Source organism: Oncorhynchus mykiss, chromosome 5 (assembly GCF_013265735.2).
Source record: "Oncorhynchus mykiss isolate Arlee chromosome 5, USDA_OmykA_1.1, whole genome shotgun sequence".
Taxonomy (NCBI): Eukaryota; Metazoa; Chordata; class Actinopteri; order Salmoniformes; family Salmonidae; genus Oncorhynchus; species Oncorhynchus mykiss.
The window spans coordinates 3,643,403-3,670,201 of record NC_048569.1 but is presented as its reverse complement, the minus strand read 5'-3'; the positions used below and the strand labels follow the sequence as shown (position 1 = coordinate 3,670,201).

At 50.2% G+C, this 26,799-nt stretch overlaps 2 protein-coding genes across 2 annotated transcripts; both read left to right on the top strand.

Annotated features, from left to right (window-relative positions):
• Positions 1–328: 328 nt before the first annotated feature.
• On the top strand, positions 329–26,032 carry LOC110523109 (phospholipid phosphatase-related protein type 1). Its single transcript, XM_036976620.1, has 8 exons — positions 329–509; positions 8,041–8,138; positions 10,062–10,250; positions 12,753–12,885; positions 13,790–14,040; positions 18,632–18,808; positions 20,243–20,374; positions 25,221–26,032. The coding sequence occupies exons 2-8, from the start codon at positions 8,079–8,081 to the stop codon at positions 25,251–25,253; spliced, it is 975 nt and encodes a 324-aa protein (XP_036832515.1). The 5' UTR covers positions 329–509; positions 8,041–8,078; the 3' UTR covers positions 25,254–26,032.
• Positions 524–7,703, top strand: LOC118964541 (splicing factor 3A subunit 2-like). Its single transcript, XM_036976533.1, has 3 exons — positions 524–552; positions 1,268–2,181; positions 7,690–7,703. The coding sequence occupies exons 1-3, from the start codon at positions 524–526 to the stop codon at positions 7,701–7,703; spliced, it is 957 nt and encodes a 318-aa protein (XP_036832428.1).
• Positions 26,033–26,799: the final 767 nt, after the last annotated feature.

Below are 26,799 nucleotides of genomic sequence, written 5' to 3'. Positions count from 1 at the left end.
AGTGGGGAGGTTTTAATGGGGGAAGGGTTAGTTGGTAGAACGGTGAAGTTTTAATGGGTGTAGGGTTAGTTGGTATAATGGTGAGGTTTTAATGGGTGTAGGGTTAGTTGGAAGGGCAGTGTTTCTTCCCTTTTCCCATCTTTTTTTGTGTCACAAAGTGTAATGAATTCATACTCTAGAACAGTAGGTAGAAATAGGGCAAGATGAGAGCTAAAGATGAATATGGAGGCCCTGTCCGGCCTCACTCTCCACTACAGTAGATGGCGGTGTACGCACCTTTCAGTTGGTTGCGATCCGCCAAATTTAAAGAATAGAAGTTTGACTCCTCCCAGTTCTGTGTGCTGTTGCGAGGGGTACTTGATGGTGTTCTCATCACCCATCTCAAAGCTACTAGCAGACACTGTAGCGCTGATTAACAATATGGAGTAGCATGCACGCGTCTGGGCATTATTTTCTTCCATTCCCTTTGATGGATGTGCACGTCCATTGGAATATACGTTCATCGCACGGTAAGTTCTCCGTGATGCATTCGGTGGCAGCCCCGGCCACTCGGTGAGAAATAGACAAATTGTTGTTGCTATTCGCCTATTCAGCTATTGTCTTGCTTCTCACAGCGTCTACGGGTCGATGGGTTCGTGTGCTGTTGCTGAGGGCAATGTGGAATTGGTTCCGATATTGCCGGAGTGTTCATTTTTTATTTCAGCCGATTTAAATATAGCCAGTGTTTAACTAAAGCGTTACTTTGTTGCAATGGTCAGTCCTGAGAATGAAGCCACACGTTGCGGAGGGAGGACCAGAGTACTATCATGGTCCTCCGAGGGTCATTTAATTATTTAAATGGTCTCTTACCAGGGAGGATCCGTGAACTCAGACTAACACCTGTCTCTCTGGAACTCATTTAGACCGTGATTGTTGTGTAATTACCTCGCCGTCCTCGTGTTTTATGTTTCCAATTATTTACCGAGGAGAGAGGAGCCTAATCATTCATGGACATAATTTGTTCGTCATTAGTAGGATCACGAGCATGGTTGGTGATACAGACAATTTACTTGTCTGTGTGTCATTCCAGTCGCCTTTGGTTGTGGTCTGGGGCCGGATGTATTAAGTGTCTTGATAGCTGATTTAGGATCAGTTTGGTCGTGTTTCATAAAACCTCTCACCAGTATAAGGGTGGCTGATTTAGGATCAGTCAGAATAAGATGACATGGTGACATTATCCTACTCTGATCTCCCTGTGAACTCCAACCTGATGCCACCCACACCCCAGCGCCACAGCATCCTCCCACACCCCAGCGCCACAGCATCCTCCCACCACGGTCCCACACCCCAGCGCCACAGCATCCTCCCACCACGGCCCCACACCCCAGCTCCACAGCATCCTCCCACACCCCAGCTCCACAGCATCCTCCCACAACCCCAGCTCCACAGCATCCTCCCACAACCCCAGCTCCACAGCATCCTCCCACAACCCCAGCTCCACAATCCCAGCTCCACAGCATCCTCCCACAACCCCAGCTCCACAACCCCAGCTCCACAGCATCCTCCCACAACCCCAGCTCCACAGCATCCTCCCACAACCCCAGCTCCACAGCATCCTCCCACAACCCCAGCTCCACAGCATCCTCCCACAACCCCAGCTCCACAACCCCAGCTCCACAGCATCCTCCCACAACCCCAGCTCCACAGCATCCTCCCACAACCCCAGCTCCACAGCATCCTCCCACACCCCAGCGCCACAGCATCCTCCCACACCCCAGCGCCACAGCATCCTCCCACCACGGCCCCACACCCCAGCGCCACAGCATCCTCCCACACCCCAGCGCCACAGCATCCTCCCACCACGGCCCCACACCCCAGCTCCACAGCATCCTCCCACACCCCAGCTCCACAGCATCCTCCCACAACCCCAGCTCCACAGCATCCTCCCACAACCCCAGCTCCACAGCATCCTCCCACAACCTCAGCTCCACAGCATCCTCCCACAACCCCAGCTCCACAGCATCCTCCCACAACCCCAGCTCCACAACCCCAGCTCCACAGCATCCTCCCACAACCCCTGCTTTACAGCATCCTCCCACACCCCAGCTCCACAGCATCCTCCCACAGCCCAGCGCCACAGCATCCTCCCACACCCCAGCGCCACAGTATCCTCCCACCACGGCCCCATACCTCAGCGCCACAGCATCCTCACACCACGGCTCCATACCCCAGCGCCACAGCATCCTCCCTCTTTACCCACTCCCCCCCCCCCCCCCCTGCTCTTTACCCACTTTGCCCCCCTCCCCTTCTCTTTACCCACTCTCTCCTCTTCCCCCCTCCCCTGCTCTTTACTCACTCTCTCCTCTTCCCCCCTGCTCTTTACCCACACTTCCCCCCTGCTCTTTACCCACTCTTCCCCCCCTGCTCTTTACCCACTCTTCCCCCCCTGCTCTTTACCCACTCTCCCCCCTGCTCTTTGCCCACTCTCCCCCCTGCTCTTTGCCCACTCTCCCCCCTGCTCTTTGCCCACTCTCCCCCCACTGCTCTTTTCCCACTCTCCCCCCACTGCTCTTTTCCCACTCTCCCCCCACTGCTCTTTGCCCACTCTGCCCCCCCTGCTCTTTGCCCACTCTGCCCCCCCTGCTCTTTGCCCACTCTGCCCCCCCTGCTCTTTGCCCACTCTGCCCCCCCTGCTCTTTGCCCACTCTCCCCCCCCCTGCTCTTTGCCCACTCTCCCCCCCTGCTCTTTGCCCACTCTCCCCCCCTCCCTGCTCTTTGCCCACTCTCCCCCCTCCCTGCTCTTTGCCCACTCTCCCCCCTCCCTGCTCTTTGCCCACTCTCCCCCCTCCCTGCTCTTTGCCCACTCTCCCCCCTCCCTGCTCTTTGCCCACTCTCCCCCCTCCCTGCTCTTTGCCCACTCTCCCCCCCTGGTCTTTGCCCACTCTCCCCCCCTGGTCTTTGCCCACTCTCCCCCCCTGGTCTTTGCCCACTCTCCCCCCCTGCTCTTTGCCCACTCTCCCCCCCTGTTCTTTGCCCCCCCCCCCCTGCTCTTTGCCCACCCTCCCCCCCTGCTCTTTGCCCACTCTCCCCCCTGCTCTTTGCCCACTCTCCCCCCTGCTCTTTGCCCACTCTCCCCCCTGCTCTTTGCCCACTCTCCCCCCTGCTCTTTGCCCACTCTCCCCCCTGCTCTTTGCCCACCCCCCCCCCCTGCTCTTTGCCCACCCTCCCCCCTGCTCTTTGCCCACTCTCCCCCTGCTCTTTGCCCACTCTCCCCCCTGCTCTTTGCCCACTCTCCCCCCTGCTCTTTGCCCACTCTCCCCCCTGCTCTTTGCCCACTCTCTCCTCTTCCCCCTGCTCTTTACCCACACTTCCCCCCCTGCTCTTTGCCCACTCTCCCCCCCTGCTCTTTGCCCACTCTCCCCCCCTGCTCTTTGCCCACTCCCCCCCCCTGCTCTTTGCCCACTCTCCCCCCCTGCTCTTTGCCCACTCTCCCCCCCTGCTCTTTGCCCACTCTCCCCCCCTGCTCTTTGCCCACTCTCCCCCCCTGCTCTTTGCCCACTCTCCCCCCCTGCTCTTTGCCCACTCTCCCCCCCTGCTCTTTGCCCACTCTCCCCCCCTGCTCTTTGCCCACTCTCCCCCCCTGCTCTTTGCCCACTCTCCCCCCCTGCTCTTTGCCCTCTCTCCCCCCCTGCTCTTTGCCCTCTCTCCCCCCCTGCTCTTTGCCCTCTCTCCCCCCCTGCTCTTTGCCCTCTCTCCCCCCCTGCTCTTTGCCCTCTCTCCCCCCCTGCTCTTTGCCCTCTCTCCCCCCCTGCTCTTTGCCCTCTCTCCCCCCCTGCTCTTTGCCCTCTCTCCCCCCCTGCTCTTTGCCCTCTCTCCCCCCCTGCTCTTTGCCCTCTCTCCCCCCCTGCTCTTTGCCCTCTCTCCCCCCCTGCTCTTTGCCCACTCTTCCCCCCCTGCTCTTTGCCCTCTCTCCCCCCTGCTCTTTGCCCTCTCTCCCCCCCTGCTCTTTGCCCTCTCTCCCCCCCTGCTCTTTGCCCTCTCTCCCCCCCTGCTCTTTGCCCACTCTCCCCCCCTGCTCTTTGCCCACTCTCCCCCCCTGCTCTTTGCCCACTCTCCCCCCCTGCTCTTTGCCCACTCTCCCCCCCTGCTCTTTGCCCACTCTCCCCCCCTGCTCTTTGCCCACTCTCCCCCCCTGCTCTTTGCCCACTCTCCCCCCCTGCTCTTTGCCCACTCTCCCCCCCTGCTCTTTGCCCACTCTCCCCCCCTGCTCTTTGCCCACTCTCCCCCCACCGCTCTTTGCCCACTCTTCCCCCCCTGCTCTTTGCCCACTCTTCCCCTCCCTGCTCTTTGCCCACTCTTCCCCCCCCTGCTCTTTGCCCACTCTCCCCCCCCCGGTCTTTGCCCACTCTCCCCCCCTGCTCTTTGCCCACCCTCCCCCCCTGCTCTTTGCCCACCCTCCCCCCCTGCTCTTTGCCCACCCTCCCCCCCTGCTCTTTCCCCACCCTCCCCCCTGCTCTTTGCCCACCCTCCCCCCCTGCTCTTTGCCCACCCTCCCCCCTGCTCTTTGCCCACTCTCCCCCCCTGCTCTTTGCCCACCCTCCCCCCCTGCTCTTTGCCCACCCTCCCCCCCTGCTCTTTGCCCACCCTCCCCCCCTGCTCTTTGCCCACCCTCCCCCCTGCTCTTTGCCCACTCTCCCCCCCTGCTCTTTGCCCACTCTCCCCCCCTGCTCTTTGCCCACCCTCCCCCCTGCTCTTTGCCCACCCTCCCCCCTGCTCTTTGCCCACTCTCCCCCCTGCTCTTTGCCCACTCTCCCCCCTGCTCTTTGCCCACTCTCCCCCCTGCTCTTTGCCCACTCTCTCCTCTTCCCCCTGCTCTTTACCCACACTTCCCCCCCTGCTCTTTGCCCACTCTCCCCCCCTGCTCTTTGCCCACTCTCCCCCCCTGCTCTTTGCCCACTCTCCCCCCCTGCTCTTTGCCCACTCTCCCCCCCTGCTCTTTGCCCACTCTCCCCCCCTGCTCTTTGCCCACTCTCCCCCCCTGCTCTTTGCCCACTCTCCCCCCCTGCTCTTTGCCCACTCCTCCCCCCCTGCTCTTTGCCCACTCTCCCCCCCTGCTCTTTGCCCACTCTCCCCCCCTGCTCTTTGCCCACTCTCCCCCCCTGCTCTTTGCCCACTCTCCCCCCCTGCTCTTTGCCCACTCTCCCCCCCCTGCTCTTTGCCCACTCTCCCCCCCTGCTCTTTGCCCACTCTCCCCCCCTGCTCTTTGCCCACTCTCCCCCCCTGCTCTTTGCCCACTCTCCCCCCCCGCTCTTTACCCACTCTTCCCCCCTGCTTTTTACCCACTTTGCCCCCCTTCTCTTTACCCACTCTTCCCCCCTCCCCTTCTCTTTACCCACTCTTTACCCACTCTCTCCTCTTCCCCCCTGCTCTTTACCCACTCTCTCCTCTTCCCCCCTGCTCTTTACCCACTCTCTCCTCTTCCCCCCTGCTCTTTACCCACTCTCTCCTCTTCCCCCCTGCTCTTTACCCACTCTCTCCTCTTCCCCCCTGCTCTTTACCCACTCTCTCCTCTTCCCCCCTGCTCTTTACCCACTCTTCCCCCCTGCTCTTTACCCACTCTTCCCCCCTGCTCTTTACCCACTCTTCCCCCCTGCTCTTTACCCACTCTTCCCCCCCCTGCTCTTTACCCACTCTTCCCCCCCCTGCTCTTTACCCACTCTTCCCCCCCCTGCTCTTTACCCACTCTTCCCCCCCCTGCTCTTTACCCACTCTTCCCCCCCCTGCTCTTTACCCACTCTTCCCCCCCCTGCTCTTTACCCACTCTTCCCCCCCCCTGCTCTTTACCCACTCTTCCCCCCCCCTGCTCTTTACCCACTCTTCCCCCCCTGCTCTTTACCCACTCTCCCTCCCCTTCTCTTTACCCACTCTTTACCCACTCTTTACCCTGCTCTTTACCCACTCTCCCCCCCCCTGGTCTTTGCCCACTCTCCCCCCCTGGTCTTTGCCCACTCTCCCCCCCTGCTCTTTACCCACTCTCCCCCCCTGCTCTTTACCCACTCCCCCCCCTGCTCTTTACCCACTCCTCCCCCCCTGCTCTTTACCCACTCCCCCCCCTGCTCTTTACCCACTCCTCCCCCCCTGCTCTTTACCCACTCCTCCCCCCCTGCTCTTTACCCACTCTCCCCCCCTTGCTCTTTACCCACTCTCCCCCCCTGCTCTTTACCCACTCTTTTCCTCCCCCACTCTTTTCCCTCCCCTGCTCTTTACCCACTCTTTCCCTCCCCTTCTCTTTACCCACTCTTCCCCCCCTGCTCTTTGCCCACTCTTCCCCCCCTTCTCTTTGCCCACTCTTCCCCCCCTGCTCTTTGCCCACTCTTCCCCCCCTGCTCTTTGCCCACTCTTCCCCCCCTGCTCTTTGCCCACTCTTTCCCCCCCTGCTCTTTGCCCACTCTTCCCCCCCCTGCTCTTTGCCCACTCTTCCCCCCCCTGCTCTTTGCCCACTCTTCCCCCCCCTGCTCTTTGCCCACTCTTCCCCCCCTGCTCTTTGCCCACTCTTCCCCCCCTGCTCTTTGCCCACTCTTCCCCCCCTGCTCTTTGCCCACTCTTCCCCCCCTGCTCTTTGCCCACTCTTCCCCCCCTGCTCTTTGCCCACTCTTCCCCCCTGCTCTTTGCCCACTCTTCCCCCCCTGCTCTTTGCCCACTCTTCCCCCCCTGCTCTTTGCCCACTCTTCCCCCCCTGCTCTTTGCCCACTCTTCCCCCCCTGCTCTTTGCCCACTCTTCCCCCCCTGCTCTTTGCCCACTCTTCCCCCCCTGCTCTTTGCCCACTCTTCCCCCCCTGCTCTTTGCCCACTCTTCCCCCCCTGCTCTTTGCCCACTCTTCCCCCCCTGCTCTTTGCCCACTCTTCCCCCCCTGCTCTTTGCCCACTCTTCCCCCCCTGCTCTTTGCCCACTCTTCCCCCCCTGCTCTTTGCCCACTCTTCCCCCCCTGCTCTTTGCCCACTCTTTCCCCCCCTGCTCTTTGCCCACTCTTTCCCCCCCTGCTCTTTGCCCACTCTTTCCCCCCTGCTTTTTACCCACTTTGCCCCCCTCCCCTTCTCTTTACCCACTCTTCCCCCTCCCCTTCTCTTTACCCACTCTCTCCTCTTCCCCCCTGCTCTTTACCCACTCTTTCCCTCCCCTTCTCTTTACCCACTCTTCCCCCCTCCCCTTATCTTTACCCACTCTTCCTCCCCTTCTCTTTACCAGCTCTTTCCCCCCCCCGCTCTTTACCCACTCCCCCCCCCGCTCTTTACCCACTCCCCCCCGCTCTTTACCCACTCTCCCCCCCGCTCTTTACCCACTCTCCCCCCCCGCTCTTTACCCACTCTTCCCCCCCGCTCTTTACCCACTCCCCCCCCCCTGCTCTTTACCCACTCCCCCCCCCCCCCGCTCTTTACCCACTCTTCCCTTCTCTTTACCCACTCTCCCCCCCTGCTCTTTACCCTCTCTCCCCCCCTGCTCTTTACCCTCTCTCCCCCCTGCTCTTTACCCTCTCTCCCCCCTGCTCTTTACCCTCTCTCCCCCCTGCTCTTTACCCTCTCTCCCCCCTGCTCTTTACCCTCTCTCCCCCCTGCTCTTTACCCTCTCTCCCCCGCCTGCTCTTTACCCACTCTTTCCCCCCCTGCTCTTTACCCACTCTTTCCCCCCCTCTTTACCCACTCTCTTGTCAGTGCTCAAAGACTAGTCTATTTGCCAACCCTGTTTGTATATAACACATGTACTTTATGCAGTGTTTTTTTGAATGTTCAACCCTGTATTGTAGTTTCACTGTATGTTGTCCCCCCCGCTCTTTACCCGCTCTTTCTCCCCTTCTCTTTACCCGCTCTCCCCCCTGTATTGTAGTTTCACTGTATGTTGTCCAGTCACCCTCTGTCCTGACATTGTTTTGGATTTTTCTGGAATCAGTTCATGGTTTGAAATGGACTCCTCTTGGAGTCAATTCCCATCTCCAGGAATTTAGGAATGGAATCACAATGGACTCCCAATATTTCATGATATTAACAGTCCTTCATCTCCTGTAGATTGAGATCCAGACTGATCCATTCCTTGCTGAGACAACATGGCTTCTGACAACACACAGCGCAGTTACTCCATCATCCCATGTTTCATCTTCGTAGAGGTAAGTGTCTGTCTGTCTCTGGTGTTACCTAATAACAGGTCATAGAGGTAAGTGTCTGTCTGTCTCTGGTGTTACCTAATAACAGATCATAGAGGTAAGTGTCTGTCTGTCTCTGGTGTTACCTAATAACAGGTCATAGAGGTAAGACTGTCTGTCTCTGGTGTTACCTAATAACAGGTCATAGAGGTAAGTGTCTGTCTGTCTCTGGTGTTACCTAATAACAGATCATAGAGGTAAGACTGTCTGTCTCTGGTGTTACCTAATAACAGGTCATAGAGGTAAGACTGTCTGTCTCTGGTGTTACCTAATAACAGGTCATAGAGGTAAGACTGTCTGTCTCTGGTGTTACCTAATAACAGATCATAGAGGTAAGACTGTCTGTCTCTGGTGTTACCTAATAACAGGTAGTACAGTGATCCTAGAGGTAAGACTGCCTGTCATGTGGAACTCTCATAGAGACCAAAGAGGAGTTCGGTGTAATTCTAATATTGCCCTCACATCAATTTATTTCACCAATAATCTTTCCGATGTTTGAATGCCATTTTCACCCAGGTGAACATGTGTTTCATGTCCATGAAATAGAATAAATGTCTGTAATCACCTTCAGACACACCTGGCCAACTTGATGGGTGATGTAACCATCTGGCGAAGTGGAGTCTTTTGTTTAGACATCTAGCTAGCTAGCTAAACAATGACCTGGCATTATCCAAACTCGTACTACAAATATTGTCATATCTGTAGTATGAGTCTGTAGGTAGCTAATGGTTAGACACACAGCCTGCTACTTTACGTTTGGGTTTGGTTAGACACACAGCCTGCTACTTTACATTTGGGTTTGGTTAGACACACAGCCTGCTACTTTGGGTTTGGTTGTGGTTAGACACACAGCCTGCTACTTTACATTTGGGTTTGGTTAGACACACAGCCTGCTACTTTGGGTTTGGTTGTGGTTAGACACAGCCTGCTACTTTGGGTTTGGTTGTGGTTAGACACACAGCCTGCTACTTTGGGTTTGGTTGTGGTTAGACACACAGCCTGCTACTTTACATTTGGGTTTGGTTAGACACACAGCCTGCTACTTTGGGTTTGGTTGTGGTTAGACACAGCCTGCTACTTTGGGTTTGGTTGTGGTTAGACACACAGCCTGCTACTTTACATTTGGGTTTGGTTAGACACACAGCCTGCTACTTTGGGTTTGGTTGTGGTTAGACACAGCCTGCTACTTTGGGTTTGGTTGTGGTTAGTCACACAGCCTGCTACTTTGGGTTTGGGTTGTGGTTAGACACACAGCCTGCTACTTTACATTTGGGTTTGGTTAGACACACAGCCTGCTACTTTACATTTGGTTGTGGATAGACACACAGCCTGCTACTTTGGGTTTGGTTGTGGTTAGACACACAGCCTGCTACTTTGGGTTTGGTTGTGGTTAGACACACAGCCTGCTACTTTGGGTTTGGTTGTGGTTAGACACACAGCCTGCTACTTTGGGTTTGGTTGTGGTTAGACACACAGCCTGCTACTTTACATTTGGTTGTGGTTAGACACACAGCCTGCTACTTTACATTTGGTTGTGGTTAGACACAGCCTGCTACTTTGGGTTTGGTTGTGGTTAGTCACACAGCCTGCTACTTTACATTTGGTTGTGGTTAGACACACAGCCTGCTACTTTACATTTGGTTGTGGTTAGACACACAGCCTGCTACTTTGGGTTTGGTTGTGGTTAGACACACAGCCTGCTACTTTACATTTGGGTTTGGTTAGACACACAGCCTGCTACTTTACATTTGGGTTCTCCCTGATGTCTCTCTAGCTGGTGATAATGGCAGGGACCGTCCTGCTGGCCCACTACTTTGAGTTAGGTCAGGTTGTATTTAGGTTAGATTAGGGTTCCAGCCTGATATCTCCCTGTTGTCGTCTCTCCAGCTGGTGATAATGGCAGGGACCGTCCTGCTGGCCTACTACTTTGAGCTGACCGACACGTTCGGCATCCACGTCCAGGGGTTCTTCTGCAACGATGCTGACCTGATGAAGCCGTACCCCGGGGTGGACGAGAGCAGCTTCATCCCTCCCCTCATCCTCTACTGCGTGGTCGCCGCTGTTCCCACCACCATCGTGAGTACTAGGTTACTGACTGACTCTGTCTTGCTGGCTCTGCCCTCTGTCTCTGTCTGTCTCTCTCTCTCCTGTCTCTCTGCCCCCTCGCTCCTCTTTCTCTCTCTCTGTCACAATATGTGGCTTGGCTCCCATCGCCATCTTGAGTACAGTAACTGTTTTTCTGTCTTTTCGCTCTCGCTATCTTGCTTTCTCAGTAAATCATCTCACATTATCCTCCATTATCTTTGTATTATATATTTAATGAAGATATATATCCTACTGATGTAGGCTCTTAATTTAATCACTCTTTTGTGGTTGAGAATTTTCTTGTATTTGAGTTTTAAGAAGGCTTCTGAAGTTTAATTTCCACTTTTTTTTTATTTCAAACTTGATTTCCCCTCCTGAAAAATTTAATAAGGATTATTCCTCCTGCAGCAAACTGGCTCGAATTTAGATCCTGCATCTGTATTATTTACAGATCAAATGCTCCCATTAGCCTAATTTCTACTGAAATATTGATTTCTAGGTTTAATTATGACTGCTAGATTCACTGGAGGAAAAAAGCAGCTGGTTTTTGAAGACACTGAGGCACTGACACTGTTTCATTAGTTCAGAGAATGAACACTAGATGGCACTGTTGCTACACTGTAGATCTACTGCCTACAGTTCGGCAGCAACCATAGCAGCTCTACATGCCCGTCTCTGGTGCCAACACAGACTGCACCTTTATTTAACCAGGTAGGCAAGTTGAGAACAAGTTCTCATTTACAACTGCGACCTGGCCAAGATAAAGCAAGCAGTTCGACAGATACAACAGCACAGAGTTACACATGGAGTAAAACAAACGTACAGTCAATAATACAGTAGGAAAATATGTCTAGATACAATATGAGGTGAGATGAGGGAGGTAAAGGCAAAACAAAGGCCATCGTTGCGAAGTAAATACAATATAGCAAGTAAAACACTGGAATTACTAAGTCGCTTAGGATAAGTGTATGCTAAATAGTATATATTATTATTTATTGAGTGTGGGTGTAATGGTAGGCTACCTTGGGCAGCAGGTAGCCTAGTAGTTAACTGAAAGGTTGCTGGATTGAATCCCCGAGCTGACAAGGTAAGAATCTGTTGTTCTGCCCCTGAACAAGGTAGTTAACCCACTGTTCCCTGGTAGGCCGTCATTGTAAATGAGAACTTGTTCTCAACTAGCCTACCTGGTTATTTAAAGGTGAAATAAATAAATAAAAGTCATGTTCATGTGGGTGACCTCCGTGGGAATCAAACATATCCTGATGGTCTACCAACTGAACCACACAAGACCAACTAACACCTCCAGAGTAGTGGTACATTTTAGTCATTTATCAGACGCGCCTATCCAGAGTGACTTAGTGGCGTTATTTAAAGTGAGTAGTGATACCTTTAAGTAATTTTTTAAAAAGTGGCCAGTGATTTCAATCTGTGTGTTGGCAGCAGCCTCTCCGATAGCGATGGCTGTTTAACAGTCTGATGGCCTTGATGGAAGCTGTTTTTCAGTCTCTCGGTCTCTGCTTTCATGCACCTGTACTGACCTCGCCTTCTGGATGATAGCGGGGTGAACAGGCAGTGGCTCGGGTGGTTGTTGTCCTTGATGATATTTTTGGCCTTCTTGTAACATCAGGTGCTGTTGGTGTCCTGGAGGGCAGGTTGTTTTGCCCTGGTGATGCGTTGGGCAGACCTCACTACCCTCTGGAGAGCCCTGTGGTTGAGTGCAGTGCAGTTGCCGTACCAGGTGGTGATACAGCCCGACGGGATGTTCTCGATTGTGCATCTGTAAAAGTTTGAGTTTGTCGGGACATGGACTCTACAAGGTGTTGCAAGCGTTCCACAGGGATGCTGGCCCATGTTGACTCCGATGCTTCCCATAGTTGTCAAGTTGGCTGGATGTCCTTTGTTTGGTGGACCATTCTTGATACACACAGGAAACTTTATTGAGCATGAAAAACCCCAGCAGCATTGCAGCCTTGACACAAACTGTTGCTCCTGGCACCTACTACCAAACCCCGTTCAAAGGCACACTATTTTGTCTTTGTTCACCCTCTGTTAGATCAAGGCTCCTTTACCTCCTCTCCTTCATCTACACAGCGATTGAAGTGGCTTTAACAAGTGACATCAATAAGGGATCATAGTTTTCACCTGATCTGTCTATGCCATGGAAAGAGCAGGTGTTCTTAATATTTTGTACACTGTCTGTCTTCAGATCTTCATCGGAGAGGTTTCCAAGTACAGTGGTTCTTCCTTTTTAAAAGTTGCTGCGTACTGCAGCACAGCTTGCGGGGTGCCGCAGAATTCTATGGCACGTTATTTAAGTGGCAGCCATTGTTGCCAGAATGCCGCAATTTACCACAATCTGCCACCATCTACCACAAACCGTCGCGGCATAAGCTCCAAACTTTTAAAGGAAGAACCACTGTACATCATGAAGTCCATCAGGGTGGAGGTTAGGCTCAATGTGTTTAACATTACCATGCATCTGTCTGTCATCAGATCTTCATCGGGGAGGTATCCATGTACATCATGAAGTCCACACGGGCGGTGCTACTAACCCAGGAGAAGACCATGGTGACGGGGAAGTGCTGCTACCTGAACGCCCTTACCAGGAGAGTCATCAGGTTTATTGGTTAGTTATTGGTGACCTACTGGTCATGTCAGTGGTGTTACTTGTATATTAGATGTTGAACGTAGTTACATGTTGAGCAGCCAACTCTTTGCAAACTATTTTATAGTATTTTTATTTTTTTATAAAAAAAATGTCATTTAGCTGATATTCTTTTTCATAGCGACTTACTGCAGCAATTAGGTTTAAGTGCACATTGATAGATTTTTCACCTAGTCAGCTCAGGGATTTGAACCAGCAACCTTTGTTACTGGCCCACCTTCTCTTAACCATTAGGCTTTCATACAAACATCTGCTGCAGATTAACATGGGGCCCGTTCAGTTAGTGTGATTGAAGCTGTAGTTATGAGAGCAGTTTGGAACTGTCCAAGATGTCTTCACGGTTTCTACTGACGACCCTTCTCTCTAGTAGAACGTCTATTAGGGTGCTCAATGACACTGTGTCAGGGTGCTCAATGACACCGTGTCAGGCTGCTCAATGACACCTGTAGTGTCACACTAATGTACACTACACCTGTTAGTGCTCAATGACACCGTGTTACACTACGTCTGTTACAGTGCTGAATGACACCAAGTTACATTACGTCTGTGTTAAAATGCATCCCAAAATGGCACTGTATTCCTTACATAGTTCACTACTTTGACCAGCACACACAGGGCCCTGGTCAAAAGTAGTGCACTGTGTAGGGAATATGGTTCCATTTGGGACACAGTCCAGCCCATTGTTCTCTGTCTCTCCCTCCAGAACACAGGACCCCCCCAGACAGAGGGGCACCACCATGCTCAGAGTATTACAATATAAAGAGCAGATAATAAGTCATATTTCATGAACATTGGAAATGAAGCATTTAGTTTCATGTGTCTCTATCTTTTCTCTCTCTGTTCGTCTCTCTCTCTCTCTCTCCAGGTGTGTTTGCGTTTGGTCTGTTTGCGACAGACATCTTTGTAAATGCGGGGCAGGTGGTGACGGGCAACCTGGCGCCGTACTTCCTGTCTGTGTGTAAGCCCAACTACACCGGCACCGAGTGTCGCTTCAACCACCAGTTCATCTCCAACGGTAACATCTGTACCGGCAGCCCGGTCGTCGTGGAGAAGGCTCGACGCTCCTTCCCTTCCAAAGACGCGTCGCTCAGCGTCTACTCTGCTGTCTATGTCACGGTGAGTTTTACTGACCCTAACCCTGACCCTAACCCTCGCTCAGCGTCTACTCTGCTGTCTACGTCACGGTGAGTTTTACTGACCCTAACCCTCGCTCAGCGTCTACTCTGCTGTCTACGTCACGGTGAGTTTTACTGACCCTAACCCTCGCTCAGCGTCTACTCTGCTGTCTACGTCACGGTGAGTTTTACTGACCCTAACCCTCGCTCAGCGTCTACTCTGCTGTCTACGTCACGGTGAGTTTTACTGACCCTAACCCTGACCCTAACCCTCGCTCAGCGTCTACTCTGCTGTCTACGTCACGGTGAGTTTTACTGACCCTAACCCTGACCCTAACCCTCGCTCAGCGTCTACTCTGCTGTCTACGTCACGGTGAGTTTTACTGACCCTAACCCTGACCCTAACCCTCGCTCAGCGTCTACTCTGCTGTCTACGTCACGGTGAGTTTTACTGACCCTAACCCTCGCTCAGCGTCTACTCTGCTGTCTACGTCACGGTGAGTTTTACTGACCCTAACCCTGACCCTAACCCTCGCTCAGCGTCTACTCTGCTGTCTACGTCACGGTGAGTTTTACTGACCCTAACCCTCGCTCAGCGTCTACTCTGCTGTCTACGTCACGGTGAGTTTTACTGACCCTAACCCTCGCTCAGCGTCTACTCTGCTGTCTATGTCACGGTGAGTTTTACTGACCCTAACCCTGACCCTAACCCTCGCTCAGCGTCTACTCTGCTGTCTATGTCACGGTGAGTTTTACTGACCCTAACCCTCGCTCAGCGTCTACTCTGCTGTCTATGTCACGGTGAGTTTTACTGACCCTAACCCTCGCTCAGCGTCTACTCTGCTGTCTATGTCACGGTGAGTTTTACTGACCCTAACCCTCGCTCAGCGTCTACTCTGCTGTCTACGTCACGGTGAGTTTTACTGACCCTAACCCTGACCCTAACCCTCGCTCAGCGTCTACTCTGCTGTCTACGTCACGGTGAGTTTTACTGACCCTAACCCTCGCTCAGCGTCTACTCTGCTGTCTATGTCACGGTGAGTTTTACTGACCCTAACCCTCGCTCAGCGTCTACTCTGCTGTCTACGTCACGGTGAGTTTTACTGACCCTAACCCTGACCCTAACCCTCGCTCAGCGTCTACTCTGCTGTCTACGTCACTGTGAGTTTTACTGACCCTAACCCTCGCTCAGCGTCTACTCTGCTGTCTACGTCACGGTGAGTTTTACTGACCCTAACCCTGACCCTAACCCTCGCTCAGCGTCTACTCTGCTGTCTACGTCACGGTGAGTTTTACTGACCCTAACCCTCGCTCAGCGTCTACTCTGCTGTCTACGTCACGGTGAGTTTTACTGACCCTAACCCTGACCCTAACCCTCGCTCAGCGTCTACTCTGCTGTCTACGTCACGGTGAGTTTTACTGACCCTAACCCTCGCTCAGCGTCTACTCTGCTGTCTACGTCACGGTGAGTTTTACTGTCCCTAACCCTCGCTCAGCGTCTACTCTGCTGTCTACGTCACGGTGAGTTTTACTGACCCTAACCCTGACCCTAGCCCTCGCTCAGCGTCTACTCTGCTGTCTACGTCACGGTGAGTTTTACTGACCCTAACCCTCGCTCAGCGTCTACTCTGCTGTCTATGTCACGGTGAGTTTTACTGACCCTAACCCTCGCTCAGCGTCTACTCTGCTGTCTATGTCACGGTGAGTTTTACTGACCCTAACCCTCGCTCAGCGTCTACTCTGCTGTCTACGTCACGGTGAGTTTTACTGACCCTAACCCTCGCTCAGCGTCTACTCTGCTGTCTATGTCACGGTGAGTTTTACTGACCCTAACCCTGACCCTAACCCTCGCTCAGCGTCTACTCTGCTGTCTATGTCACGGTGAGTTTTACTCAACCCAACCCTCGCTCAGCGTCTACTCTGCTGTCTATGTCACGGTGAGTTTTACTGACCCTAACCCTCGCTCAGCGTCTACTCTGCTGTCTACGTCACGGTGAGTTTTACTGACCCTAACCCTGACCCTAACCCTCGCTCAGCGTCTACTCTGCTGTCTATGTCACGGTGAGTTTTACTGACCCTAACCCTCGCTCAGCGTCTACTCTGCTGTCTACGTCACGGTGAGTTTTACTGACCCTAACCCTGACCCTAACCCTCGCTCAGCGTCTACTCTGCTGTCTACGTCACGGTGAGTTTTACTGACCCTAACCCTCGCTCAGCGTCTACTCTGCTGTCTACGTCACGGTGAGTTTTACTGACCCTAACCCTCGCTCAGCGTCTACTCTGCTGTCTATGTCACGGTGAGTTTTACTGACCCTAACCCTGACCCTAACCCTCGCTCAGCGTCTACTCTGCTGTCTACGTCACGGTGAGTTTTACTGACCCTAACCCTCGCTCAGCGTCTACTCTGCTGTCTTTGTCACGGTGAGTTTTACTGACCCTAACCCTCGCTCAGCGTCTACTCTGCTGTCTATGTCACGGTGAGTTTTACTGACCCTAACCCTCGCTCAGCGTCTACTCTGCTGTCTACGTCACGGTGAGTTTTACTGACCCTAACCCTGACCCTAACCCTCGCTCAGCGTCTACTCTGCTGTCTTTGTCACGGTGAGTTTTACTGACCCTAACCCTCGCTCAGCGTCTACTCTGCTGTCTATGTCACGGTGAGTTTTACTGACCCTAACCCTCGCTCAGCGTCTACTCTGCTGTCTACGTCACGTCAAGTGAGGGTTATGATAATCAGAATGAGTATTACAGTAGAATGTAGTCATTGTTACTCTGATGTCTACGTCACTGTGAGGGTTATGATAATCAGAATGAGTATTACAGTAGAATGTAGTCATTGTTACTCGGCTGTCTGCGTCACTGTGAGGGTTATGATAATCAGAATGAGTATTACAGTAGAATGTAGTCATTGTTACTCGGCTGTCTGCGTCACTGTGAGGGTTATGATAATCAGAATGACAATTACAGTAGAATGTAGTCATTGTTACTCGGCTGTCTGCGTCACTGTGAGGGTTATGATAATCAGAATGAGTATTACAGTAGAATGTAGTCATTGTTACTCGGCTGTCTGCGTCACTGTGAGGGTTATGATAATCAGAATGAGCATTACAGTAGAATGTAGTCATTGTTACTCGGCTGTCTATGTCACTGTGAGGGTTATGATAATCAGAATGAGTATTACAGTAGAATGTAGTCATTGTTACTCGGCTGTCTATGTCACTGTGAGGGTTATGATAATCAGAATGAGTATTACAGTAGAATGTAGTCATTGTTACTCTGCTGTCTACGTCACTGTGAGGGTTATGATAATCAGAATGAGTATTACAGTAGAATGTAGTCATTGTTACTTTGCTGTCTACGTCACTGTGAGGGTTATGATAATCAGAATGAGTATTACAGTAGAATGTAGTCATTGTTACTCTGCTGTCTGCGTCACTGTGAGGGTTATGATAATCAGAATGAGTATTACAGTAGAATGTAGTCATTGTTACTCGGCTGTCTGCGTCACTGTGAGGGTTATGATAATCAGAATGAGTATTACAGTAGAATGTAGTCATTGTTACTCTGCTGTCTGCGTCACTGTGAGGGTTATGATAATCAGAATGAGTATTACAGTAGAATGTAGTCATTGTTACTCGGCTGTCTGCGTCACTGTGAGGGTTATGATAATCAGAATGAGTATTACAGTAGAATGTAGTCATTGTTACTCGGCTGTCTGCGTCACTGTGAGGGTTATGATAATCAGAATGAGTATTACAGTAGAATGTAGTCATTGTTACTCGGCTGTCTACGTCACTGTGAGGGTTATGATAATCAGAATGAGTATTACAGTAGAATGTAGTCATTGTTACTCGGCTGTCTACGTCACTGTGAGGGTTATGATAATCAGAATGAGTATTACAGTAGAATGTAGTCATTGTTACTCTGCTGTCTACGTCACTGTGAGGGTTATGATAATCAGAATGAGTATTACAGTAGAATGTAGTCATTGTTACTCTGCTGTCTACGTCACTGTGAGGGTTATGATAATCAGAATGAGTATTACAGTAGAATGTAGTCATTGTTACTCGGCTGTCTACGTCACTGTGAGGGTTATGATAATCAGAATGAGTATTACAGTAGAATGTAGTCATTGTTACTCTGCTGTCTACGTCACTGTGAGGGTTATGATAATCAGAATGAGTATTACAGTAGAATGTAGTCATTGTTACTCGGCTGTCTATGTCACTGTGAGGGTTATGATAATCAGAATGAGTATTACAGTAGAATGTAGTCATTGTTACTCTGCTGTCTACGTCACTGTGAGGGTTATGATAATCAGAATGAGTATTACAGTAGAATGTAGTCATTGTTACTCGGCTGTCTATGTCACTGTGAGGGTTATGATAATCAGAATGAGTATTACAGTCGGCAGCATAGTAGTATTGCATGTAGTCATTGTTACTCTGCTGTCTGCGTCACTGTGTACTGATGGAACTGGCCCAACTTTATTATGATGATGGAGACATTTTTAGCTTGGGCAGACACCATAGAGACAGTTACTACTTCTAATCATGTCTCTCCCTGCCTCTCCCTGTCTCTCCCTGTTCCAGATGTACATCACTAGCACCATAAAGACTAAGAGTAGTCGCCTGGCCAAACCGGTGCTGTGCCTGGGCACCCTCTGTACAGCCTTCCTCGCCGGGCTCAACCGGGTCTCGGAGTACCGGAACCACTGTTCTGATGTCATCGCTGGGTTCATCCTTGGTAGCTGTATCGCTCTCTTCCTGGTGAGGACTAACGGTCGTTTTATCTGGTTGTGTTGATCTCTTTTAGCACATAATGGGAGCTGATCTTCCTGATGAGGACGTCTTGTATTCCTATTGGTCAAAATCTTCCTCGGCATCTAAATGGTTCTCACTGGCAATATTCCCTCTAAGCTGCGTGCCACGCAGAAGAAATATCAGAGAAGCACGAGATTGAACTTAACTTTCTACAGTTTTCCCCCTTAGTTAATTAACATTATCAATGTTTCCCTTTACTGTGGGAATTGTGATCAAAGCAATAGTAGCCACTTTCAATGTAACATACCAAAATGAAATATGCCAGATTTAGTATGCAAAACTAACTGCAAGAGATTATTTTTTCTGCATTGACATGCAGGACTCACTCTACTCAGACTGGTGCACCTTAACCAATCAGAGCTGCAGGAAGCCTATATGCAAACAGACCATTGCCATATATGGATCTGTTCCATTCACTTTGAACTGGACTGTGTTTACAGCATGAGCAGTCGTGAGTAGATGCACTTGTTTTGAGATCGAAGTGAGAGCTGCATGTTGCCACGTGGGCACATTTTGTTCATATTATTTGCTAGTTAGTGAGTTATTAGTCCAGTTATAGATCATTTCTTGTCAATGTTAAGGGAGTGATTGCTTCCTCCAAGAGCACAAAATGTGTACATTTCTAGACACCTTTGAAAAGCCAGTCAGGTAAATAGCTTGTTTTTTTCTCTTAAAGGGGCAGTGTTGTATTTGAGACAGTCTTGAATAAGCTAAGTAGCCAATAGGCAGAGGGTAGCATAATTTGTCTGATTCTAATGGAATGGGAATAACAATGCATTTTCATTTAACAACACATGTTCAGTCACCTCCTTGTCTGAAGGACAAGTGGATAAACTTGTTAATGTGAAGCCCTGCATGTTTTTTGTTTTAAATCTCATGGAATGTAGACCTACATTGAACACCACACATTGGCTCCTACTGTAGGCTGAATGATAGAACAGATATTTCCATCGTAAAATGTTATGGGATGCATTTTCTCCATTGTTTTTGATGGTAGGCCTCTCTGGTAGGTAGGTCTACATTATGATCAAATAGCCACAGAATCCTACTTGGACACTGTTACAACTGTAACCTAAAGCAGGTTCAACCTCAAGGTATATAGTAAAAGCACACTGGAAGTTACACAACATTTTCACATTGTTGAAGTGTGCGCTCAGCAGACCAGAAATTTGCTCAGTGCCAAAATATTTGAGTTGACACATTGACACGGGTGAATTTTCTAAATAGATCAAATGTATTGATTGGCCAGTGGCTCTTCTCGTGGATATGTAGTCATGGAGATGGGATCCTGTAACCCTGGGAACCCTAATACTGTTCAGCCTTTTGCTCTGTGACGTTTTCATGTCAGGGAATGTTTCAGTGACGTTGTGTCTCCTTCAGGGTATCTGTGTGGTGAACAACTTTAAAGGAACCCACTCCCCTCCTGCCAAACAGAAGAGTGAAGATTACCGTGGTCTCCCTCTAATGACCTTCCCCCGCATCCAGAGCCCCCTGCAGACACTCAACGCACAGGTAACTTAACACCACTGTTCAATACTACTGCACAGGTAAACCCACTTAACACTGCTGTTCAATACTACTGCACAGGTAACCACTTAACACCACTGTTCAATACTACTACACAGATAACCACTTAACACCACTGTTCAATACTACTGCACAGGTAACCACTTAACACCACTGTTCAATACTACTGCAGAGGCCATCACCTGCTTTACTATTCAGACACTGTACCGGGGCCACCAGACACTGTACCGAGGCCACCAGACACTGTACCGAGGCCACCAGACACTGTACCGAGGCCACCAGACACTGTACCGAGGCCACCAGACACTGTACCGAGGCCATCACCTGCTTTACTATTCAGACACTGTACCGAGGCCACCAGACACTGTACCGAGGCCACCAGACACTGTACCGAGGCCACCAGACACTGTACCGAGGCCACCAGACACTGTACCGAGGCCATCACCTGCTTTACTATTCAGACACTGTACCGAGGCCACCAGACACTGTACCGAGGCCACCAGACACTGTACCGAGGCCACCAGACACTGTACCGAGGCCACCAGACACTGTACCGAGGCCATCTGCTTTACTATTCAGATACTGTACCGAGGCCATCAGATACTGTACCGAGGCCATCAGATACTGTACCGAGGCCATCGCCTGCCTTACTATTCAGACACTGTACCGAGGCCATCAGACACTGTACCGAGGCCATCAGACACTGTACCGAGGCCATCAGACACTGTACTAAGGCCATCTGCTTTACTATTCAGATACTGTACCGAGGCCATCTGCTTTACTATTCAGATACTGTACCGAGGCCATCTGCTTTACTATTCAGATACTGTACCGAGGCCATCTGCTTTACTATTCAGATACTGTACCGAGGCCATCTGCTTTACTATTCAGATACTGTACCGAGGCCATTGGCTGCTTTGCTATTCAGATACTGTACCGAGGCCATCTGCTTTACTATTCAGATACTGTACCGAGGCCATTGCCTGCTTTGCTATTCAGATACTGTACCGAGGCCATCGGATACTGTACCGAGGCCATCGGATACTGTACCGAGGCCATCGGATACTGTACCAAGGCCATCTCCTGCTTTGCTATTCAGATACTGTACCGAGGCCATCGGATACTGTACCGAGGCCATCGCCTGCTTTGCTATTCAGATACTGTACCGAGGCCATCGGATACTGTACCGAGGCCATCGGATACTGTACCGAGGCCAACGGATACTGTACCGAGGCCATCGCCTGCTTTGCTATTCAGATACTGTACCGAGGCCATCGGATACTGTACCGAGGCCATCGGATACTGTACCGAGGCCATCGGATACTGTACCGAGGCCATCGGATACTGTACCAAGGCCATCTCCTGCTTTGCTATTCAGATACTGTACCGAGGCCATCGGCTACTGTACCGAGGCCATCGGATACTGTACCGAGGCCATCGGATACTGTACCGAAGCCATCGGATACTGTACCGAGGCCATCGCCTGCTTTGCTATTCAGATACTGTACCGAGGCCATCGGATACTGTACCGAGGCCATCGGATACTGTACCGAAGCCATCGGATACTGTACCGAGGCCATCGCCTGCTTTGCTATTCAGATACTGTACCGAGGCCATCGGATACTGTACCGAGGCCATCGCCTGCTTTGCTATTCAGATACTGTACCGAGGCCATCTGCTTTACTATTCAGATACTGTACCGAGGCCATCAGATACTGTACCAAGGCCATCTGCTTTACTATTCAGATACTGTAACGAGGCCATCTGCTTTACTATTCAGATACTGTACCGAGGCCATCAGATACTGTACCGAGGCCATCAGATACTGTACCGAGGCCATCGCCTGCCTTACTATTCAGACACTGTACCGAGGCCATCAGACACTGTACCGAGGCCATCAGACACTGTACCGAGGCCATCAGACACTGTACTAAGGCCATCTGCTTTACTATTCAGATACTGTACCGAGGCCATCTGCTTTACTATTCAGATACTGTACCGAGGCCATCTGCTTTACTATTCAGATACTGTACCGAGGCCATCAGATACTGTACCGAGGCCATTGCCTGCTTTGCTATTCAGATACTGTACCGAGGCCATCGGATACTGTACCGAGGCCATCGGATACTGTACCGAGGCCATCGGATACTGTACCGAGGCCATTGCCTGCTTTGCTATTCAGATACTGTACCGAGGCCATCGGATACTGTACCGAGGCCATCGGATACTGTACCGAGGCCATCGGATACTGTACCGAGGCCATCGGATACTGTACCGAGGCCATCGGATACTGTACCGAGGCCATCGGATACTGTACCGAGGCCAACGGATACTGTACCGAGGCCATCGGATACTGTACCGAGGCCATCGCCTGCCTTACTATTCAGACACTGTACCGAGGCCATCAGACACTGTACCGAGGCCATCAGACACTGTACTAAGGCCATCTGCTTTACTATTCAGATACTGTACCGAGGCCATCGGATACTGTACCGAGGCCATCGCCTGCCTTACTATTCAGACACTGTACCGAGGCCATCAGACACTGTACCGAGGCCATCAGACACTGTACTAAGGCCATCTGCTTTACTATTCAGATACTGTACCGAGGCCATCTGCTTTACTATTCAGATACTGTACCGAGGCCATCTGCTTTACTATTCAGATACTGTACCGAGGCCATTGGCTGCTTTGCTATTCAGATACTGTACCGAGGCCATCTGCTTTACTATTCAGATACTGTACCGAGGCCATTGCCTGCTTTGCTATTCAGATACTGTACCGAGGCCATCAGATACTGTACCAAGGCCATCTGCTTTACTATTCAGATACTGTAACGAGGCCATCTGCTTTACTATTCAGATACTGTACCGAGGCCATCAGATACTGTACCAAGGCCATCTGCTTTACTATTCAGATACTGTAACGAGGCCATCTGCTTTACTATTCAGATACTGTAACGAGGCCATCTGCTTTACTATTCAGATACTGTACCGAGGCCATCAGATACTGTACCGAGGCCATCAGATACTGTGCCGAGGCCATCAGATACTGTGCCGAGGCTATCGCCTGCTTTGCTATTCAGATACTGTACCGAAGCCATCAGATACTGTACCGAGGCCATCAGATACTGTACCGAGGCCATCGGATACTGTACCGAGGCCATCGCCTGCTTTGCTATTCAGATACTGTACCGAGGCCATCTGCTTTACTATTCAGATACTGTACCGAGGCCATCAGATACTGTACCGAGGCCATCGCCTGCTTTACTATTCAGATACTGTACCGAGGCCATCTGCTTTACTATTCAGATACTGTACCGAGGCCATCTGCTTTACTATTCAGATACTGTACCGAGGCCATCAGATACTGTACCGAGGCCATCGCCTGCTTTGCTATTCAGATACTGTACCGAGGCCATCGGATACTGTACCGAGGCCATCGGATACTGTACCGAGGCCATCGCCTGCTTTGCTATTCAGATACTGTACCGAGGCCATCGGATACTGTACCGAGGCCATCGGATACTGTACCGAGGCCATCGGATACTGTACCGAGGCCATCGGATACTGTACCGAGGCCATCGGATACTGTACCGAGGCCATCGCCTGCCTTACTATTCAGACACTGTACCGAGGCCATCAGACACTGTACCGAGGCCATCATCTGCTTTACTATTCAGATACTCTACCGAGGCCATCTGCTTTACTATTCAGATACTGTACCGAGGCCATCAGATACTGTACCGAGGCCATCAGATACTGTACCGAGGCCATCAGATACTGTACCGAGGCCATCAGATACTGTACCATCGGATACTGTACCGGGGCCATCGGATACTGTATCGGGGCCATCGGATACTGTACCGGGGCTATCGCCTGCTTTGCTATTCAGATAATGTACCGAGGCCATCGGATACTGTACCGGGGCCATCGGATACTGTACCGAGGCCATCGGATACTGTACCGAGGCCATCGGATACTGTACCGGGGCCATCGGATACTGTACCGGGGCCATCGCCTGCTTTGCTATTCAGCTGCTGTACTTTTTAATGTGTGGGTCTTTCATTTCTTTGTCAGGATATATTTTCTCAGGTTTAGGGTGTACATGAATACACATCCATCTACTTTACCCTGTACATGTAACTGCCTAAAATAATGGAAACACTTTATAAAGTATATTGAAAGCAGGTGTTTCACACAGGTGTGGAGTTAATTAAGCAATTACAATCCCATCATGCTTAGGGTCATGTATAAAAATGATGGGCCATTATTTTGGCTACCATGGCTATGCCCCCATAGGATGTCCCCATCCACAGGTACGAGTCGTCACTGAATGCGTTGATGAACATGAAAACGATGTAAAACATATGCCATGGTCGTCAGTGACCAGATCTCAACCCAATTGGACACTTATGGGAGTTTCTGAAGTGGTGCCTGAGACGGCGTTTCCCACCACCATCAATAAAACACCAAAATATTGAATATTTCATGGAAGAATGGATGTCTCATCCCTTCCAGACACTTGTAGAATCTGTGCCAAGGTGCATTGAAGCTGTTCTGGCTGGTGGTGGCCCAACGCCCTATTAAGACACTTTATGTTGGCAGTTACCTATGCTTCGGTATATGCCTCATTTTTTTGTTTAAATTCAGTATATGCCAAAACATTTTCTTAGTTGCTTATGAAATTCTTAACAAAAATGCCTCTGTCTTCCAGAATCTTAGTTTTGCTGGTCTTGTCAAGTTTGGGATATGCGTACCTCACTCGCTTGCTTTATGTTTGCTGGACATCAACCACAGTATAAACCAACATTCCCCCTTCTGTCTTTCAGAACCATTCGGCATCGATGACCGAGGTCACATGACTAGCGGGGACCGAGGGGGGTCAGCACCGGGTCACCTTTGCGTCTCCTCAACACATCTTCTAGGCACAATGTTTTGTACTGTCATACTACTACTGTAAAAAAAGGACAGTATTCTGGTGTAACTAGTTAGAGGCTGATGTTTTGTACATTTTTGTATAAGGGAGTATGTGCTGTAGCCTACCTAATCCTGAAGATGTTATTACTGTAGGTCTGACCTAGGGTTGTAAAATAATAAGCAGGAAATCTGTGAATCCTCCTGGGATTTCTGGGAAACCTGGGAACTTTGGTCCGAACTGAACTGTCTGTCAAGACTGACTTACTTTCCTCCTCTCTCTCTCATGTTTTACATCACAAAGTAAATCTAATATGCAGTATTTAATGTTATGGAAATATTGATGTCATTCTGTGGGATTTGTACAAATACTTCTATCTATTCTGTTTGACTAAAGTTTTTTTTTTTTTTTAATCGCTGTAAAATATTTTGTCACTTTTTTTTGTTTTTTTTTTCTGGCTGCCGTTTTTCAGGAATGTTTTTGGTATTCATAATGTTTGTGGTATAGGGAAAAAAAACATCTCATTGACTTGTGACTTGGTGTGGTATTGTTTTCCTTCATGGCAGAATACAGAAGCTGCCATTCTCTCAGCATGGAACTAAACAGTTGAACTGTTTGAATAGATATTTGTATAGTGTATTTCTTTGAAAAAATACATATTTATTTAGAAATGCTGCATATATTTTTCTTGATTTGTGAACAAAATAAATAGTCCATAGCAGAGTATCAATTGTGTGGGCATTTTATTCCAAACCTCAACAGTCTTTGTTGGCCTTTCTACAATGGGTGGGTCTTCCTGAATGCTGATTTGGTTAAAAGCTCATTCCAGCTGGTGTCTAATCCACAAATTACCACCGGCTAAATCTATGACGTTAAAATGCCTATTTACTCTGTTCCATCTGACTGTGCAATCCACTGTCTCATCAGCCCAGCCAGGCAATTTATAAACTTGATCTCCACTATAAAAAGCGCATAGACATTATCTCACATTTCTTTTAGACTAACATTTAGTTAAACAGAGGAGATTGGTATAAACCTTGCTGTCTGTCTCTGACATTTACAACATTGTTTCAAGATTCAAATTCCAGTGGTCCCATAGTAATGAACGTGTCAAATCCTGACAGACAGGCAACGTTTCTCAACCAGTTGAAATCATGAATCAGCTGATTTTTATGGATATATACAAAAATGTCAAACAACATGAACGCAGCCTTTCCAGCTTCAAGTGATCGTGTTGTTGGCTACCTCCTGAACAATGGGGTCCTGAGAAGTGAGCAAATGTTTTATGCCAGGCAAAATCGCGCCTCATTAGCTCATTGTTATAGATGTTTCCAAATATATGTCACTATAAAACATCTTATGCAAATGCAGCTACTTTGCTGTTATTCTGGCTGCACCATAGTCGGCTAGCTAGAAAGCAAGGGATAAGAACATTGCCAGTCAGTATGGCAATGGAACATTTAGAATAAATGACTGGGTCCCTTCCATAAATA

Coding starts and splice junctions, on each gene's coding strand:
- LOC118964541 (XM_036976533.1), top strand. CDS start 524: ATGCATTCGGTGGCAGCCCCGGCCACTCG. Junction 553..1,267: donor GTGGCAGCCCCGGCCACTCG/GTGAGAAATAGA, acceptor CCCACACCCCAG/CGCCACAGCATCCTCCCACA.
- LOC110523109 (XM_036976620.1), top strand. CDS start 8,079: ATGGCTTCTGACAACACACAGCGCAGTTACTCCATCATCCCATGTTTC. Junction 14,041..18,631: donor ACTCTGCTGTCTATGTCACG/GTGAGTTTTACT, acceptor TCCCTGTTCCAG/ATGTACATCACTAGCACCAT. Junction 18,809..20,242: donor GCTGTATCGCTCTCTTCCTG/GTGAGGACTAAC, acceptor TGTCTCCTTCAG/GGTATCTGTGTGGTGAACAA.